Genomic DNA, 17,890 nt, shown 5'->3' on the forward strand with positions numbered 1-17,890 from the left:
GGTAGGGTTTTGTTGTGTGATTAATAAGTCTCACCTGTGAATCGTCTCGTGATCACGTGGGGCTACTGTGGTTTGTCTATTTAATGTGCGCTCGCGCAGTGTCCTGTGCTCGTCAATGTCCAAGTTTACACGTTGCTGTGTGTGAATGTGTTTGTTGCTCGTGCGCTACTGCGCTTTATCTGTTAAAAAATAAACAAAGTGACGTCAGACCCGAGGATTCCGTGTCTCGTCCTTGGCTGCGCCCGTGCGTCACAGGGAGGAGATGTTTGTGAGTCTAAATGTGTGAATCTCTGCATAAACCTAATTTTTGTGTCTTAATTCATAGTAAAAGACAATTTTTACAAATTAGGGATTTTCAAGTTTCAAAATGTAACTAGACAGACCCAGTAAAACAAACATGGTGATGTGAATGTGAACACAGGCAGTTAGAGAGAAGAAAAGAAGAGAAACATAAAGACCATTACACTAACCACAAAGTCCCAACCACTGAACTGCCAGAGACACTGCCACTTCGTAGTATGTAAGTGTGACTGTACAATACAAGTAAACTGGGTTTACAAAGTAATAAAGTCACTCATTTCCCATGTTTTAACCAGTTAGATTTGAGCAGTAGGCCTAATGTATTTTTGGTGGCAATTCCTTTTTTATAAATAATACAATTTTAATTTCACACAGAGAGAGAGAGAGAGAGCAGTATTGAGAGAGAGAGTTGTATTGTTAAAAAAAAAACCAAATGACACTGCTGACCTGCTGTGGCCCTTTAATAGTAATAAACAAGTCATCGTTAATCTGAATCTAGAACACAGACTTCTCCTGAGGTGCTGTGGCTCAGCACAGTGACAGATATCAGGAAAAGGGTCATTCAGAGGAGGAAGTTGCTCACACAGTCTGCAGTGATGGTGGTAATAAAGTTTGTCTTCGCTCTCTCCATTCTGGTCTCAATTACAGGTAAAAACAAATCTTCTAATCTTCAGCTTTACAGAGGTTCGAATGTATGATATTTGTCATTAGAAGTTAGATATAGCACATAATGACTGAAGTGAATATTGCTTATGTGCTTGTGCATGGAGTCATTGTTGAAACATGAAACAGAAGTCTGTGTGCTGTTCAGTATTAACGGTTTGAACAAAATTTTAAAAGACATTTTATACATCTCTTCAACTCACTACTGTGCTGGATAAGTATTGAAGGCAATGTTGTAAGGAAGTGTCACCTTTTGTTTTGGCAAAGGTTGTGAGTTTAGCATTTAACAATTCATGACAAACAGTGGTAGCGTGACGCGGGGACAGAGACAGCAGGAGGCAGACGCTGTAAGCGAAAGACTTTATTATCCATCTTAGAATAAACACAAACACTCAGGCCACTTGGCAGCACAAACAGAAATGAATACTCAAGAGGTCAAAATGAAGAAGAGAGTCCACAGGAGAGCAACAGCTTAAGTGTAGAGCAGGCTATCCCACGCAGCAAGGTGAAGGTTGAATGTGCAGCAGTGGACAGCATGACCTGTGGGGTTTTACTGAGCCCAATACTAATAAGTGACAAGTGTTAGTATTGGGGTGATTGCGATAAGGAGAGTGTCTGGGAATGAGAGGGTGTGAGCTGTGTTGAATGTGCAATGCCCTCTGGTGTCTGGGCTGAACCACCGTGACAAATAGAACAGGACAAAACTTTCAGCAGCCATTTTATTAGCAACGCTGCTTCATTAGAGGCATCATGTAGATGTGGAGTTCAAGACTTTAGGGTCTGTTGGGAAAAATTTGCCTTGGTCATTCTCTGTTGAGAAGCTGAGAATGTAGCTAATTAAAACTATTTGTGGAATAATTATTGAATTGGCAGCTTATCACACTATAACTAGGAAGTTCACTTATAGTGTAGTGTAATTTATTTACAGAATGCATAAAGCATATAAAACAGTCACCACGTCCTAACTAATCTGTTTATCTTTGTCATTTGGTTACAGTGTCCAGTGAAGTGTTCAGGCTCATGGGCAGTTCAGTTCAATTGGACGTACAGCAGCATGGATATAATTATGATATACTTGTATGGATATTTAATGGACATAACATGGTGGTAAAATATTACAGTGAATCTAAAGGTTCAAAGACATATGGCTCCTTTAAAGGAAGAGTAGAGTTCAATAGTGTAACCCACAGTCTGACACTGATGAACCTACAGAAGAGTGACAGTGGACTGTACACAGCAAAAGCATCTGGTGAAGATGTCAGGACAGTAGCTAAGTACACGCTGTCTGTGTTGGGTAAGTTTAACAGCATGACAAACAGAAGGAGAGAAATTACTCCTGATACAACAATGTTACTGTTATCAGTACTGATGGTACATTTTACTCTTTTCTTTATTTACCCATCAACATACAGTAAATCCACTGATCTGAAGTGATGCATACAGGAGAGGCCCTGCCCACACAGAATGATGAAAAACTATTTGGATAATTTAAAGCTGTAAGGGTTGTTGACAATGTTGTATTTTTTAGGTCAAAGGTCAGTGCTACGTTAAATATACATAGAGGAAGACAACAAGGAACAATAAATAATGAGTAAGATTCTACCAAAAGTAAATCAGGATCAGTACAACAGTTATAGTTGTGTCTATTACTGATGTTGAGAGTAGAACCTCATGACTAGTGATGCATAAACGTGTGTGTGTGTGTGTGTGTGTGTGTGTGTGTCTGTCTGTCTGTCTGTGTGCGCGTGTCTGTGTGTGTGTGTGCGCGTGTCTGTGTGTGTGTCTGTCTGTGTGTGTGTGCGCGTGTGTGTGTGTGTGTGTGCGCGTGTGTGTGTTTCTACCACAGATCCAATAGAGACTCCAGTTCTTACTGCTGTTACTGACCATCTAAGCACTGATCCTGATCCCTGTAATATAACTCTCACATGTAGAGGTCACGACCTCTCAGTCAACTCTAGCTGTTATAATGAAACCTGTGAGGAGAAGGAAGTGACATCCCCTGTGGGCGTCACCCTTTTCCTGTCTGTCAGAGACAGCAGCTCAATCATCTGTAACATTAGTAACCCAGCCAGTTGGAACATGAATGTCATGGAGATGAACAACCTTAAAGTACTCTGTCATCACAAAGGTGTGAACACACACACCCACACACCCACACACATACACACACACACACACACACACAGCCTGTAGAGGCTGCCTGTGATGCTGTATCCAGCCAAATGAGGCACAGCGCCTCCTAATGGTCCAGTGTCACATCACAATTGTCTGTGTATGTAATTAACGTTTTGAAGACTAATTAATTTTGAAGGGTACAATAATAACAAAAACACTGTGCTGAAGGTGCTCACACAGATACACGGTTACAGAACACTCTGTTGCCAAAAGCTCTGAAAACTAAACAGGGTAGTTATTGTGAGCACTTAAGCTGATGGGGTAGTTGTTGAAGTGCTCTGGGTAATTGGTTCTGGGGATATTTAACAGTTGTAGTTGTGGTTCAGGGGTTCTTTAGCTGTGAGGGTAGTTGTTGAGGGCAGGTTGGCTGTGGGGTTTGAGTTGATTGGTTGTGGCCTGCCATCATGGAATCTCACTGTTATGAACATTCTATGATGTTATGGAGAAAATAGTTCCACTTTTCTGGGCTGTCACGCTTTTGATTTAGCTACTTTGTCAAGCTAACATAAAGCTAAATAACCCCTTAAGCATGACTTCCCTATAGGTAAATAAGCCTGCTGTGTTTCAGATGCAGTGTCTCCCCCTAGTGGTGTGTCTGTGTGCCTTCTGAAGACTGTGCTGTACTCTGTAGTTCTGATCCTCATGGTGTCTGCAGTCATCACCGTCCACATCAAAGAGAAGCTGGCCCAGCAATCTTAAAGATGCTACACAGTTTATTTCTGCTTTTCTCACTGTGATAGTCATAGATCAGATGTAAACTGGTATGTTCCTGTGTATTTTGAAAGGGCAACATTCATTTTACTATGTATTAGAAATGTAGTGCTGTAGTTTTGACTTTGTTATTTACAGTAGCTTGTTCTCACCCATTTGAAATCAACTGTACTGGGAAATGTGACAACATGTGAAAGGGTCTCTGGGTATTTTGAAGTGGGACATCCATCTAGATAACAGAAAGAACTGTAACTAAACAGAAAATAATGATACCCATTGGTGTACATAATGTATGTAAAAATAAAATGTTGTAAGCTCTAGGTTACACATAGAGTTCCAGGTTTCGGATTTAATGTATTTGATTTAAAGTAACATGCAATAGCATGCTTCCAAAAGTTGGTATATAAGTAATCTGTGTTATTATTTCTGCTGTGTTCACACTCAGGTCTCTGAATGTAGTTTTAAGGATTCAGTGTGACCATGTAGGGATGAACATGCATCCAAAACCCATGGTTGCTACAGAGAACCAGAGGGGAATTTTCAGACCCAACTCATCAATCTCTGATAGACAGAGTGATCTCTCTGTCTCTCACCTCATAGGCAACTTTCCCCACTTGTGTTATCTTGAAGGATCTGTGACACTTGATAGATTATTTAGAACTTGATGTGGAGAGTGCAAACAGTTTATCTCCTGGTGTACATTCACAGAGCTGGGTGACTCTGTTCTATATGTTGGTTCTGGGTGAGGAAAAGAAATAACATCATAGACTACTCGTTTTTGCTTATGTTGGATCTGTGAAGAGTTACCTTCTTCAAGATTGGTACCACTCTGGCTTGGGCACAGTAAACACCATTTCCGTAGTGTTACTAGTGTAAGTAACACTTTTTAGTTACTAATGCTAACTTCTTCTAATATGTATTTAAGGTCTACGGTTAATTTAGTGAACACAAAATGGTTAATAGAAACCGTAAACTTGACATTGCTTTTGTCTTTACTATGCATTGTATTACATACATACATTACATACGTCTTACATCAAGAATAAGGTGGTTGTTATTCAGAAGTGCACACACAGAATAATAAGGTGTTTGTTATTCACAAGTACATACACGGACGTTTATAAAACCCAGGAACAGGAAGTATCTCACTCACAGTGTCATGGCGATGGCAACACAGCTGATATTCATTCTCTCCGGTTTGACCTCAGTGACAGGTAGAGTCCTCAAAACTTTATCTGTTTATTATTTTTATGATCTATAGTAGATGGCTAACCAAACTTGTCCTTAAATTATGAGTAGTATAAACCATTGTGTCATACATGCATGTGATGTTAAAAAAAATATGCAACACCATCTTTCTGATTAAAGATATATTCATATTAAGTGTTTGATATCAGATGATTACACAACAAGGAAGCAATGGTAACCAGGAAAATACAGGAACTACAAACAGATAAATCAGGGTGTCACAGCAAACAATAACCAACAACTCTGAGGACAAAACTCTAGGCTTAATTTCAAGACTAAAATATACTTGGAAGTGGCAATTATGGGGTCCAAGCACAATGATATATGAAAACCATGAACAAGGTTCCTTAACAGTTTGAGAGTACACTGGTGTGTTTGTGTGTGTGGAGCAGTGTTTAGGTGACACCTAGATGTAGCTGTGTTTGTTTGCCTATGGTACGAGTACAGCTTTGTGTATGTCAACTCTGTAGGTAGGTCTGTGTGTGTGTGTGTGTGTGTAAAGGATTTCAAGTGTTTGTAGCAGTGTCACTTGTCACAGTCAACTCACAAGAATGATGGTGTATGTACTCATAGTGTATGTACGTAGTTTATGTACACAATCTATGAAATTCATACACAGAAGTAGGCATATGTATGTGTATGTTTGTGTGTGGTGGAGCTTTGTATATATGTGTATATACCGTAACCCTAGGGTCTAAATTTTTTTACTTTCCTGTAACCTAGAAAAAATAAACTACTGCTCCCATCTTAGTCTCATTTCTATATCTCACAAGGGAAACCAACTAATGTTTATGGTGGGGGGGGGGGGGGAGAGGTGTTACACCACAGCATTTTGTATGCACTCTTGTGCATACAGTGGAGCATGCTGAGAACTGTACATGCATGTGACCCATAGCCAGGCTAATCCCATTCAAATTCAACACTGGTGTGCAGAGATTCAACCAGGACACATTTTGGAGGGATCAGGTTTTCTTCAGGCCAGTGATCTCAATGTGCTGGTGTGGGATACGTTTCTTTACATACACTATATTGCCAAAAGTATTCGCTCATCTTCCTTGACTCACATATGAGCTTAAGTGACATCCAATTCCTAATCTACAAGGTTCAATATGATGTTGGTCCACCCTTTGCAGCTAGAACAGCTTTGACTCTTCTGGGAAGGCTGTCCACAAGGTTTAGGAGTGTGTTTATGGGGATTTTGACCATTCTTCCAGAAGCACATTTTGTGAGGTCACATATTGACGTTGGATGAGAAGGCCTGGCTCTCAGTGTCTGCTGTAATTCATCCCAAAGGTGTTCTATCGGGTTGAGGTCAGGCCTCTGTGCAGACCAGTCAAGTTCATCCACACCAGACTCTGCCATCCATATCTTTATGGACCTTGCTTTGTGCACTGTGCGAAGGCAAAAGTAGGAGAACAAGACAGAGATCATGCACTAGAGACAGAATCAGGGAATAAACACTTGGTATGCAAACACAGAAGAAATGGCAATACTTCGCAGTGTGCATGAGGGCTGGGCGGGTTTAAATATGCATGTCAATCATACTGATGGAAAACAGCTGAGCTGTCTAGAACTCTGGGGAGTTGGACCTCTGGTGGTGAGACAGGGGAGTGCAGGACCTGACACTAGCAAGGTGTACCTAATAAAGTGGCTGGTGAGTGTATACTGCCACTAAATTGTTCCAGGAGCATGATACGTCTTCGATTCTTAAGTGTACATCACAGGGCCCCAGATAATGAGTCTATTCAATGTACAAAGTCTAATCAGATATAAAGAGATATTTGCAACAAAATCACAAATTTCCAATTACCTGCACAATGCAATTATTTCTACATGACACATTTCAGTACAACATATCTATTTACTGCATAACATGCAACACAACATCTTGTAGAAACTATGATCAGACATGTTAATCATTTATTAAGACCAAAAGAGGTACACCGCATTAGTAATTGCACCTAACTGTCATGGATTCCCCCTCTGACCATGTTGCTTAGTTTAGGACTACCAGTCTTGATATAAACAAATTAGATCATCTAGCAAGCCACACTATTTCCACTTAAAGTTGGATTTACTTGTAATTATCTTAAATATGATGTATACACTGGAAGATATCTCAGAGTGAAAGGGAAGAGTCTGGACTATGAACAGTGCTGAAGAAGATAAATCATCTGCTAAAATGAGAACTTGCCCCACCACATCTGTATTTACAGCTGTATTCATATATGATATAAACCATCACCTGCTTTCATCTCTCATCTATGTGAGCAGATATGTCAGTGTAGCAGCACCTAAACTCTGTTGTTCTATCCATCACATTATTCTACTGCCCACTGTATGATTTGTATTATTGACTTATTCTGTATTTAGTATTTCTGTATTTTCATGATGTCTTTTCCTTGATTTGATCTGTACAGTGACCTTGAGTTGGAAACTTTGAGAATAAAGCATTGTGGTTAAAAACTGTAGATTAAAGAGCATTTTGAAGATTTAGGAGGGTGTCACGCCAAGCTCCGCCCTCCTCCCTTGTCCCGCCTTGTTTCCCCCGTCTCCATAGTTCCCTTCGTCTGCCACGCCCCTGCCCTCAGGATTCTCCAGCTGTGTCTAGTTCTCGTTCCCCAATCTCTGTGTATTTAGTCTCCCCAGTCCTGTGCTTCCTCGTCGGTGGTTGTTTGTAAGTCCCGTGTGTTCCCCTTCTTACCTTGCTCTCCTTCTCTCCTCGTTCTCCTGTTCCATGCTATGCTTTTCTCTGGTAATTTCACTGTTGATTATTTTGTGCTTCCCTTTAGTTCTTGCCCTGATTCCGATAGTTTCGTGTGCTTACTGGTATCTGTGTATTTAGTATCTGTGTTCGTTTTATATCTTGAGTTCCCCACGTAGCTTTATTCCCCTTCTCTGCTACTTGTGTCTGTATGTGCTTCCCCTGTAGCCTTCTCGTGCCCTGGTATGTGTGTTTAGTCGTGTTTGTTATTTGCTATGTTCTGTCATTTGCTCCACCAGTTCAGTCATTCGTTTATACACAGTATTCCCCCTGATTGTTGTCCTTTTGCTTAGTTCGTCTTTTCATACCGTGTGTATTTTATAGTAAGCTGTTCTTTACATGTCGTTAGATCTCTTTATGTATATCTTGATTCTGGTTTGTTTGGTTTAGTGTACAGTATTGTCCTGCTGCTTGGTTGTGTCTGGTAGTCACTGTGTTTCCCTGTACCGAGTGTTTAGTTTCCTTACTTTATTAAATATATTTTACTCCCAGCACTTGCATCATCCCTTCCTTAGTTAAATGTTACAGAGTGGTCAAAAAAGGAGATATATATATATATATATATATATATATATATATATATATATATATATATATATATATATATATATATATATAAGCAAACAGGGTTTGCTTTGTACTAAATGTATATGAATTAAATTATATTCAAATAAATATATAAAATACCATAATAAACTTAAGTCATGAACAGAATACATTTGTTCTTTCTCTACAGTGTCCAGTGATGTGTTTAAGGTGGTTGGCAGTTCTGTTCAGCTGCACATGAATGACAGTAAACAAACATTCTTTGACCTGACATGGATGTATAACAGAAGGTTTATACTGCTATATGAAACAAAATCTAAAATAGAAACAACATACAACACAAAGAACAGTAGGATGGAATTTGATACGTCTGACTACAGTCTGACAATAAAGAACTTGGAGAAGAGTGACAGTGGAATCTATAGAGCAAAAATTACTACAGATGAAGAAAAAGTTGTGGCAGAGTACAGACTCTCTGTATTGGGTAAGTCTTACTGCAGAGCATACAGGAAGGTTATGATGTATTTTTTGAAAGTTGATCGTTATAAAAAAAAAAAAAAAAACAGTGTTGCCACTATAGCAAACTTGAGGACAAATGTTCATGCTATTTAAGGTACCCACATTCAACCCTAGAGAGACACTAAGATATTAACAGATCCTGTGAATAGTCATCAAATGTAGATAATTCCTCCACTCTAACTGCTCTGTTACCATATGTTGTGTCACAGTGATGTTTGTGGTTGTTCCCCAGATCCAGCTGAGATTCCAGTGTTTTCTCCTGTCCGTCACCAGCAAAGCAGCGATACCTGTAATCTCACCTGTAGAGGTCACAACTTCTCAATTATCTCTAACTGTTATAATCACGTCTGTGAGAACAAGGAAACATCTTCAGGAGGCCACACCCTTTCTATGTTTGTCAGTGGAAGCACCATCATCTGTAACCATAGCAACCAAGTCAGCTGGAAAGGAAGTACCATGGAGATTAAAGAAGTCTGTTCAGGTACAAAATAATTCCACACACACACACACACACACACACACACCTGACTTCCTCCATGTGTCTTAGATTGACAATGTAAGTGAAACATGTGACAGGTGACATTTTGTCTCACTACAAAAAAAAAGTTGAAAGGTTGACTCATACTTCCAGCCTATTAATGCTTGTAATTACTAGATTGAATAATCCACCTTGAAGAGACTGGGTGTGGTTAGAATGCTGCATCTGAGCTCCCTCCACCTTCCTCAACACACTCAACATGTTCAATGGTATAAAATACAATTTCCATGGTGACCAGCCTGAAGATGCTGTCAGTGATGATTCTGATCTGTCCCAAAAGCACAGACACACTGTTCCGATATGGGAACTATATTTGTGTGGAATTTGGTGGTTCTATGGCACCACCAGATCACCGTGGACTGTATAGATGTTGTCAACAGCTAGATAATCCCTCAGCAAATCACATTTCATTTTATATTTAAACAGTGTTTAATGTCATTTAAAAGTATTACTGAGATTATCAAAGTTATCAATATTATCAATAGCCAAACAGGTTTGTATTCATATCTTTGTCAAGCCCACACAATGGTAATGGATTTTGGATGGTCATGAATTTGTGGACATATCCATAATCAGTGTCAGTTAAACAGTCATAAAACATGTAATCTTCAAAACACACATCACACTCACAGTCAAATTCAAAATAACCAGCAACAATGGGGTTTAAATACATCAGACTAAACAAGGAACACCTGAATACAATAATGACAGGCAGGTTTACAAAACACAAGGAGGAAGGACGACTGGCAGGTAGCACATGGCTACATACACAAAACAAAACTGGCAAGGGAGGAGCCAGACACGACGATTTGAGATTATCATTTATGTTTCTTTTAGAGATCAACTTTGCAACAGTTGTTTGTCCTAAAATTGCTTAGGAGAAATAGTAATAGACAAAAAGGAGACATGAGATACTTTTGAGGTTAATAAATACTTTTGCATATTATAAAAAAAATAATTAATGCATTTATTTTATACAACAGATAAATTAGTTGAATTGCCAACAACAGTAGTAAAACAATATTCCCAACAAAACGGCTATGCAAAAAATATATAAAAAATGCTGGCTGACAGTCAAAAATTTGGACACACCCACTTTAATTGTATTATTTTTGACTGTCAAGTAGGCCGGCCCAGATCCTCTGAGGAGACACCCATCTCACTCCACCTCTCTTTGACGTCACTCCCTCATTCGCAATCACCTGTTTTTTATTGTGTAGCACCTGTTTCCAATCTGCCGCTGCCCTTTATAAGATCTGCAGGTTCAACCGCCCAGTGCTGCCATTGTTCTGTCATTTTTCGCCTTCCTCAGTTATCTAGAGCTGCTGTATTGATTGCTTTACTTTCATTATGGACAATAAACACTTTGCAGCTCTGACCCCGCCTCCTGCTGCTTCTGCTCCATCAATGATGTCATATCGACATTTAAAATTTTGGGGAGATGCCAAACCGATGAAACAACACATGCTACTATATTCTAATAAAAAAATAATTAACTTGGATATTAGATTCTTTGAATAACTTTCCTTCATATTGATTACAGCTGTGTTCTTTTAACTCTGTTAGCTATGATGCTTTTCCATGAGTCCTGAGACATTTTGACATATGTGTAGAACTTGTACTTGCAGAGGGAGGAACTAAAGTTCTGAAATAAAATGTAAACATTATATGAGGTTACCAAAGGTTTTGGGAATCCATTGAAACTGCCCAGAGGACTTCCTAGTGAGAGTGTCCGAGTGTGTGTGTGTGTGTGTTTGCTTGTATGCCCAGTGGTGGATGGTGCTCTGCCACTAGGGTCTGTCCTCTCTCCCCTTCCTGCACCCCATTCAGTCCCCCAGGGGGCTGTGGCTTCCGGTAGAGAGTAATTGGCTGCTGCTTCTCGCCGGTGTGTGTGTGTGATTGGTTGTCTGTGACTTGTACCTGTGTTAAATTGTAAAGCGCCTTGGGAATTTGGAAAGGCGCTATATAAATAGAACATTCATTCATTCAGAGTGGTCTTCCAGTCACACCCCTCCCTAACCCATATAAGGTTATAGACACTGCGTAGGTCCAGTTTGCTAAAGAAGGAAACCCACTGCAGTGCGTCAAAGGACATCAGAGCTAAAGGGTAGCAGCCCTTGATAGTGACCTTGTTTAATCCCCCTAGTGGATATAAGGGTGCAGGCCCCCACCCTTTTACCCCACAAAGAAGAAACTTGCCCCAGCCGGGGAGGTGGATGGCCTGATAACACCTGTAGCCATGAACTCTTGAATGTAGCCCTCCATGGTCTTGTGTTCGGGAGTGGATAGAGAAAATGACCAACCTAGGGCTAGCCCCTAGATATCGTAAGGTCTATAGAGAGGCAGGGACTGGGCTTTTTCTTCACTAAAATCCTCCTGAAGGTCTCGATAGCCAGGGGGGACTCGAAAAAGGTCAGGGATCACTGGACTGGGGGACAGGGTAGCCGTGCCACTGGGTAGAAGTTCTGGCAATGGGAGGCCCAGGAGTGGATGGAATAGCTAAGCCAGTTCGGATTAGGGTTGTTGCATTAGAGCCAGGAAAACCCCAGCACCAACTGCACACTGGGGGCACTGGACTATACGGCATTCTTGAAGTCAGTATTCTATACAGCGACTTTGGAGTAAGTTCTATTAGGTCATCGAGAGTGGAGGAGGAGTCACGTGGGACCAGCTGATCCTAGAGCTCTTCATTTAGACCGTGTTGAAAAGCTGCCTTGAGCGCTTCCATGTTCCCAGTCTCCTCTTGCTTATATTGCACGATCCCAGAGAGCCAAGGTTCAATCCCAATCTTATGGCAGACCACCACGTTACAGAAAGACTCATCTGTCAAATCATGGACCCAGCTGAGCTACCTGATATGGATCAGGTCAGGATTTCCCTGACTAACCTAATGATCAGGCCTTGCAGCAAATTCAGCAAATCACTGCTGCATTACAGCAGGCTGGCTCCTGTCCCCCAGGTAGCTGAGGAGACCTCTGCACAACCCAAGCCCCATCTACTTCCACCAGAGCGTTACTCCTGGAGGGTCCCGGGGTGTCCTACTCCAGGTTGTGTGGCTTTTAAGGAGCAAAAGTAGGGCAAAAGAAGCATATGTAGTCTCCCTCCTGTCAAATCAGGCCCTTACTTGGGCAACTGCTGTATGAGAGAATTAGTCTGAAGTGTAAAGTCTCCTTTGTTTTTTTCCCATTAAATCTCATTGTTGTCTAGGAGAAACTACAGAGACATTAAAGAGATCTCCATCAGACATTTCTTTACTCTGGGATAGCCTCAACTACAACATAGTACCTCAGGAACTATACATTTGGCTTAATTTTCTCTTGACATTTACCAAAAATACCACAATTACCACAACTGCTAAAAAAACCCTTCAGCCTGAACTTCCCTACAGCCAATTAGTTCTAATAAAAAATGACCCCAATGGCTAAAAAGAATATTAGTGTATTTTTAGTCCAAGAACATTAATGTAATGTTAGTCCAAAAACATTTCTTCATGCCGGACCTTATGCTGTGTTTCAGATTCAGTGTCTCCCTCTAGTTTTGCGTCTGTGTGCCTTCTGAAGACGGTGCTGTACTCTGTAGTTCTGATCCTCATGGTGTCTGCAGTCATCACCGTCCACATCAAAGAGAAGCTGGCCCAGCAATTTTAAAGATGCTACACAGTTTATTTCTGCTGTTCTCACTGTGCTAGTCATAGATCAGATGTAAACTACTGTGTTGCTGAGCATCAGTGCATGCTAAGCTTTAACTGTGTAGTTTGAGAGATCAACATTCCTTTTAGTATGCAATAAAAATAGTTTTGACATTGATGTTTATTGAGGTCTTATGAACATTTGCCTGCACCTTATTCTCACCCATTTGAATTCAACTGCAATGCTAAATGCTATGTTCTGTGTTTGATTAATTAATGAAGTTTTAATGTTTATTTATGTAGCCAGGTGAATAATAAAGTTATTATTTCAATATGAAATGGTCATCATTCTCTCCTTTGCCTCGTATGCTATTTTAAGTATCCAGTAGGTGGCACTGTTGTGAGAGGTAGTATATGCCAGTTTCTCGTGCATGTATATAATTGCACGTATGACATCATCCAGCACGAGAGCCTAACTGAAACTGTAACGGACAGAGACGTTGCTAAGTATCACCAACCCCCTCTCTGTAAAACATGAAGTAGTGTGTCGGCGTAAGTGTTTCAACAAAGTTTTATTAAATGTTTATGTGTCGTGTGGTAACAATGTAAAAATGAGTTTTATTGATATAGATGTATCTTTGTTTGATTTAGAGGGGAGATAAGACTGTCCACTGGAGTGTGTGTCCTTCCGTTAAAGAGGCTGTCTGTAATTTTTTGAATGAACAGTCCACTACTGTTGTCTTTCTTTTTTTTCTGAAGTACTTGTTAATTATATAGTTGTTAATTTAAGTATCCAAATAAAAAAAAATTTATGCTGTTCCTGTTGGGATCAGTCGGGAAATAAAAGCCCCACATTAATTTTAGAGCTGTCTGGTTTGTGTGATTGTGTGTTAATAACCTTCTGCGTCCCTCATCATTGTCCCCTTCCCCCACAACTGATCGGTGCAATGAATTTCTTAATTTCTTTAATCAGAAAGTGTCCCTTATTTATCAGGATTTGTTGAAGCACCAGTCACACAATTCCTCTCTCTCCTCTTCCTCCTTGACTACTACCCTGCCACCTCCTCAGTCTCTCTCCTCCTTTTCAATAGTTAACTCTGATCTTATAGCCAGACATCTCACCAGCGCCAAGTCAACTACCTCAATCCTGGATCCTGTCCCTACATTTCTGCTCAAACAGGGCGTCTCTTCACTTGCTCCTTCTATCTGTCATATAGTTAATCTCTCTCTCACCTCTGGACACATTCCTGTAGAGTTAAAAACATCTGCCATAACCCCAGTTATCAAAAAACAGAATTTGGACACTACAATTTTAAGCAATTATAGACCGATATCAAACCTCCGATTTCTATCAAAAATTCTAGAACGTGTTGTTGCCTCCCAGTTACTCCAGTTCATGTCTTCTAATGATCTCTTCGAGATCTTTCAGTCTGGTTTCCGTGCTCAGCATAGCACAGAGACATCACTCATTTACGTACTTAATGATCTTCTTCTTTCTTCTGACAAAGGCTACGCATCCATTCTTCTACTCCTTGATCTTACTGCTGCCTTTGACACTGTTAATCATACAACTCTCCTCTCACGGCTTGGTGATTTAGGTCTCTCTGGTACAGTCATCTCCTGGTTCACTTCCTATTTATCAAACAGATGTCAATTCGTTCGACTGGGTAACTGCAAATCAGACCTATCCCCTCTTTCTCACGGTGTCCCCCAGGGCTCTGTACTTGTTCCACTGCTATTTATCATCTATATTCTGCCTCTTGGTAACTTGATACGCCAATATGGGTTAAACTTTCATTTCTACGCTGATGACACCCAGCTTTATATTAGTTTTAAACCATCTGGCCCCTTCCCACCTCCATCCATTACCAAGTGTATCAGAGAACTCAACCTATGGTTGCGCTCCAACTTCCTCCAATTAAATGCTCATAAGACCGAGTATCTTGTCATCGGTACTAAATCTGTGGTCCAGTCCCTTGCCAATACATCCCTCTCTGTTGATGATACTCAAATTGACTCATCACCTACAGCCCGTAACCTCGGAGTCTTGTTTGATCCATTTCTGTCGTTTGAACCACATATACGCTCACTTAGTAAATCTGCCTTTTTACAACTTCGCAATATCTCCTGCCTCTGCCTACATCTTTCTCCAAAATCTGCTGAGATCCTGGTGCATGCACTCATTACCTCAAAGTTAAATTACTGTAACTCTCCTCTATGGGCTTCCCTCTAAATCCCTTCGACCCCTTCAGTCTGTTCAGAATGCTGCTGCTCGTGTTTTATCTCAAACCAGAAAATACGAGCATATAACACCAGTATTAGAACATCTCCACTGGCTCCCTGTACACCTGCGTATCCAGTATAAACTCCTAGTGCTTACATTTAAAACACTCGCTGGTGCGGCACCCTTATATCTGGCCAACCTCCTTCACCATTATGTCCCACCACGTAGACTGCGTTCCTCTGACACTGGTCTCCTTGTTGTTCCTAGGTATAAGTTAAGCACTATGGGGGGTCCATCATTCAGTGTGGCTGCCCCAACACTTTGGAACTCTCTCTCGCCATCACTCTGTCTCTCTTCATCTCTCAATTCATTCAAAACACAGCTAAAAACTCACCTGTTTTCTCAATATTTTCACCTAAACTCTTCATCCTAGCCCGGCTTCAATTTATTTAATCTGTTTGTATTGGTGTTGCCTGTTTTGTATTTTTTGTATTGTTTGTTAGTTCGCGTATTTTGGTTTTTGCATCTGGAAAGCGTCCTTGAGCATCTTGAAAGGCGCTATACAAATGGAACTTATTATTATTATTATTATTCCTTCCTTCTACACCTGGCCACATTTAGAAGTAAATTTCAAGTAATGACACATTTAATTAATGTTGTTAAATTTAACAATTTAACAATTTGTTAAATTTAGCTTTTTATATAAATAAATCTCATATACGACACGAGATCATATTTGTTGACATATTTGGTGATATTCCTTCTCAGATCAGTTTTATGTCCATATATTTTTGTCCAGTAGGTTATTTCAGGTCACAAATCAGAAAAGGGGGGAGGGGTCATATTCAGTTTGTACATGATGCTGCCAAACATTTCTATTCTACTACAGCAATCAAAACAAATCTACATCTAGATGGTTATAGCAAGGAGAAACAAGCAGCGCATATAAAACAAGAATTTACATTTGAATTGCTATCTGAAGTAGGCCTATTATATGTTCAAATTTAATTAGTGTTACTCATGGTGGTCAGGCTGTGAATGAGGATCCATAAGCAGAGTGTGCAAGCAGAGGTCTTTTAATGACCGGAGGACAAAACATACAAATAGGTCACAGTGAGGGGAGAGACAGGCGAGGGTAAGACAGGACTCCAACAGTGAGGGGAGAGACAGGCTAAGGGAAGACAGGACTACAACAGCGAGGGGAGAGACAGGCTAAGGGAAGACAGGACTACAACAGCGAGGGGAGAGACAGGCTAAGGGAAGACAGGACTACAACAGCGAGGGGAGAGACAGGCTAAGGGAAGACAGGACTACAACAGTGAGGGGAGAGACAGGCTAAGTGAAGACAGGACTACACAGCCAGATCAGAGGACTCAGGCGAGGTCAGGCAGAAGTTCTGGAGGACTAGGCAGGAGCAAAAGACAAAAAACCAGAACAAGATCAAACACCAGGAAGTCAACCAGATAATTCACTAAGAATACACTCAGTAGTCACTTGTAATGAGATGGCAATACTTCGCAAGGTTAGGCTGGAGGAGACAAGCTTAAGTACTAGTTCCAATTAACCTCAACAAAAAACAGCTGATTTCTAAAACTCTGGTGATTGCGGCCTCTGGTGGCGGACGGAGGTAGTGACCTCAGATCTGACAATTAGTAACAATAACAGAATTTATTACACCTTTAGTGATGGGTTTAAATCTGAAACCTGCAATGACAAATAAAATCTAACAAAAGTATGTTGTAAGGTCTTTGAAAGAATTAATAAATCACTCTACGTTACAAATTCATCCAATATAGCTGCACCAAAGTTCCAGGATTCAGAATTAATGTACATGATATAAAGCAACATACAGTTCACTTGTTCCAAGACAAACTAACATGTTATATTAGCAGACAAAAACTTTCTTTTTCTTAGTTTACTGTTTACATAGTTCACATTTATACTTTTCATGTAACATCCTGTTTCTATTCTGTTAATGTCCTCCTTCTGGTGGAAGAGAGGGAGAGGAGGAGGTGTTTGTGAGTCTAAATGTGAGAATCTCTTTTTTGTGTCTTAATTAATCGTAAAAAATATTTTTTAGAAATTAAGGATTCTCAAGTTTCAAAATGTAACTGGACAGACCCAGTAAAACTAACATGGTGATGTGAACGTGAACACAGGCAGTTAGAGAGAAGAAAAGGAGAGAAACATAAAGACCATTACACTAACCACAAAGTCCCAACCACCGAACTGCCAGAGACACGATAACCTCGTAGTATGTAACTGTAGCTGTACAATACAAGTAAACTGGGTTCACAAAACAATAAAGTGACTAATGTCTCAAGTTTTAACTAATTAGATTTGAGCAGTAATTTATTTTTTGGTGGCAATTCCTTTTTATAAATAATAGAATTTTAATTTCACAGAGAGAGAGAGAGAGAGAGAGAGAGAGAGAGAGAGAGAGAGAGAGTTGTATTGTTAAGAATAAAAACCAAATGACACTGCTGACCTGCTGTGGCCCTTTAATAGTAATAAACAAGTCATCGTTAATCTGAATCTAGAACACAGACTTCTCCTGAGGTGCTGTGGCTCAGC

The 17,890-nt window shown here is 40.3% G+C and overlaps 1 protein-coding gene across 4 annotated transcripts; it reads left to right on the forward strand.

The window, feature by feature from the left end:
* Window positions 1-273: 273 nt before the first annotated feature.
* On the forward strand, window positions 274-13,866 carry LOC143483174 (uncharacterized). Of its 4 annotated transcripts, none has more exons than XM_076981967.1 (7): window positions 274-520; window positions 800-948; window positions 1,961-2,257; window positions 2,810-3,091; window positions 8,598-8,891; window positions 9,159-9,407; window positions 10,589-10,935. In XM_076981967.1, exons 2-7 carry the CDS (start codon window positions 897-899, stop codon window positions 10,840-10,842), a joined length of 1,428 nt encoding a protein of 475 aa, XP_076838082.1. In that variant the 5' UTR covers window positions 274-520; window positions 800-896; the 3' UTR covers window positions 10,843-10,935. The 4 variants fall into 4 exon arrangements, with proteins under 4 accessions (XP_076838082.1, XP_076838083.1, XP_076838084.1 ...); XM_076981968.1 differs by having other exon boundaries at window positions 10,592-10,935; XM_076981969.1 differs by lacking the exon at window positions 10,589-10,935 and adding an exon at window positions 12,981-13,866 and having other exon boundaries at window positions 277-520.
* Window positions 13,867-17,890: the final 4,024 nt, after the last annotated feature.

This window comes from Brachyhypopomus gauderio, chromosome 19 (genome assembly GCF_052324685.1).
Source record: "Brachyhypopomus gauderio isolate BG-103 chromosome 19, BGAUD_0.2, whole genome shotgun sequence".
Taxonomy (NCBI): Eukaryota; Metazoa; Chordata; class Actinopteri; order Gymnotiformes; family Hypopomidae; genus Brachyhypopomus; species Brachyhypopomus gauderio.

Excerpts from the sequence above, each read along its gene's own strand:
- LOC143483174 (XM_076981967.1), top strand. The coding sequence starts at position 897 with ATGGTGGTAATAAAGTTTGTCTTCGCTCTCTCCATTCTGGTCTCAATT. Across the intron at positions 8,892-9,158 it reads GTACAGACTCTCTGTATTGG|ATCCAGCTGAGATTCCAGTG; the intron begins GTAAGTCTTACT and ends GTTGTTCCCCAG. Across the intron at positions 9,408-10,588 it reads GATTAAAGAAGTCTGTTCAG|TAGGCCGGCCCAGATCCTCT; the intron begins GTACAAAATAAT and ends TTGACTGTCAAG.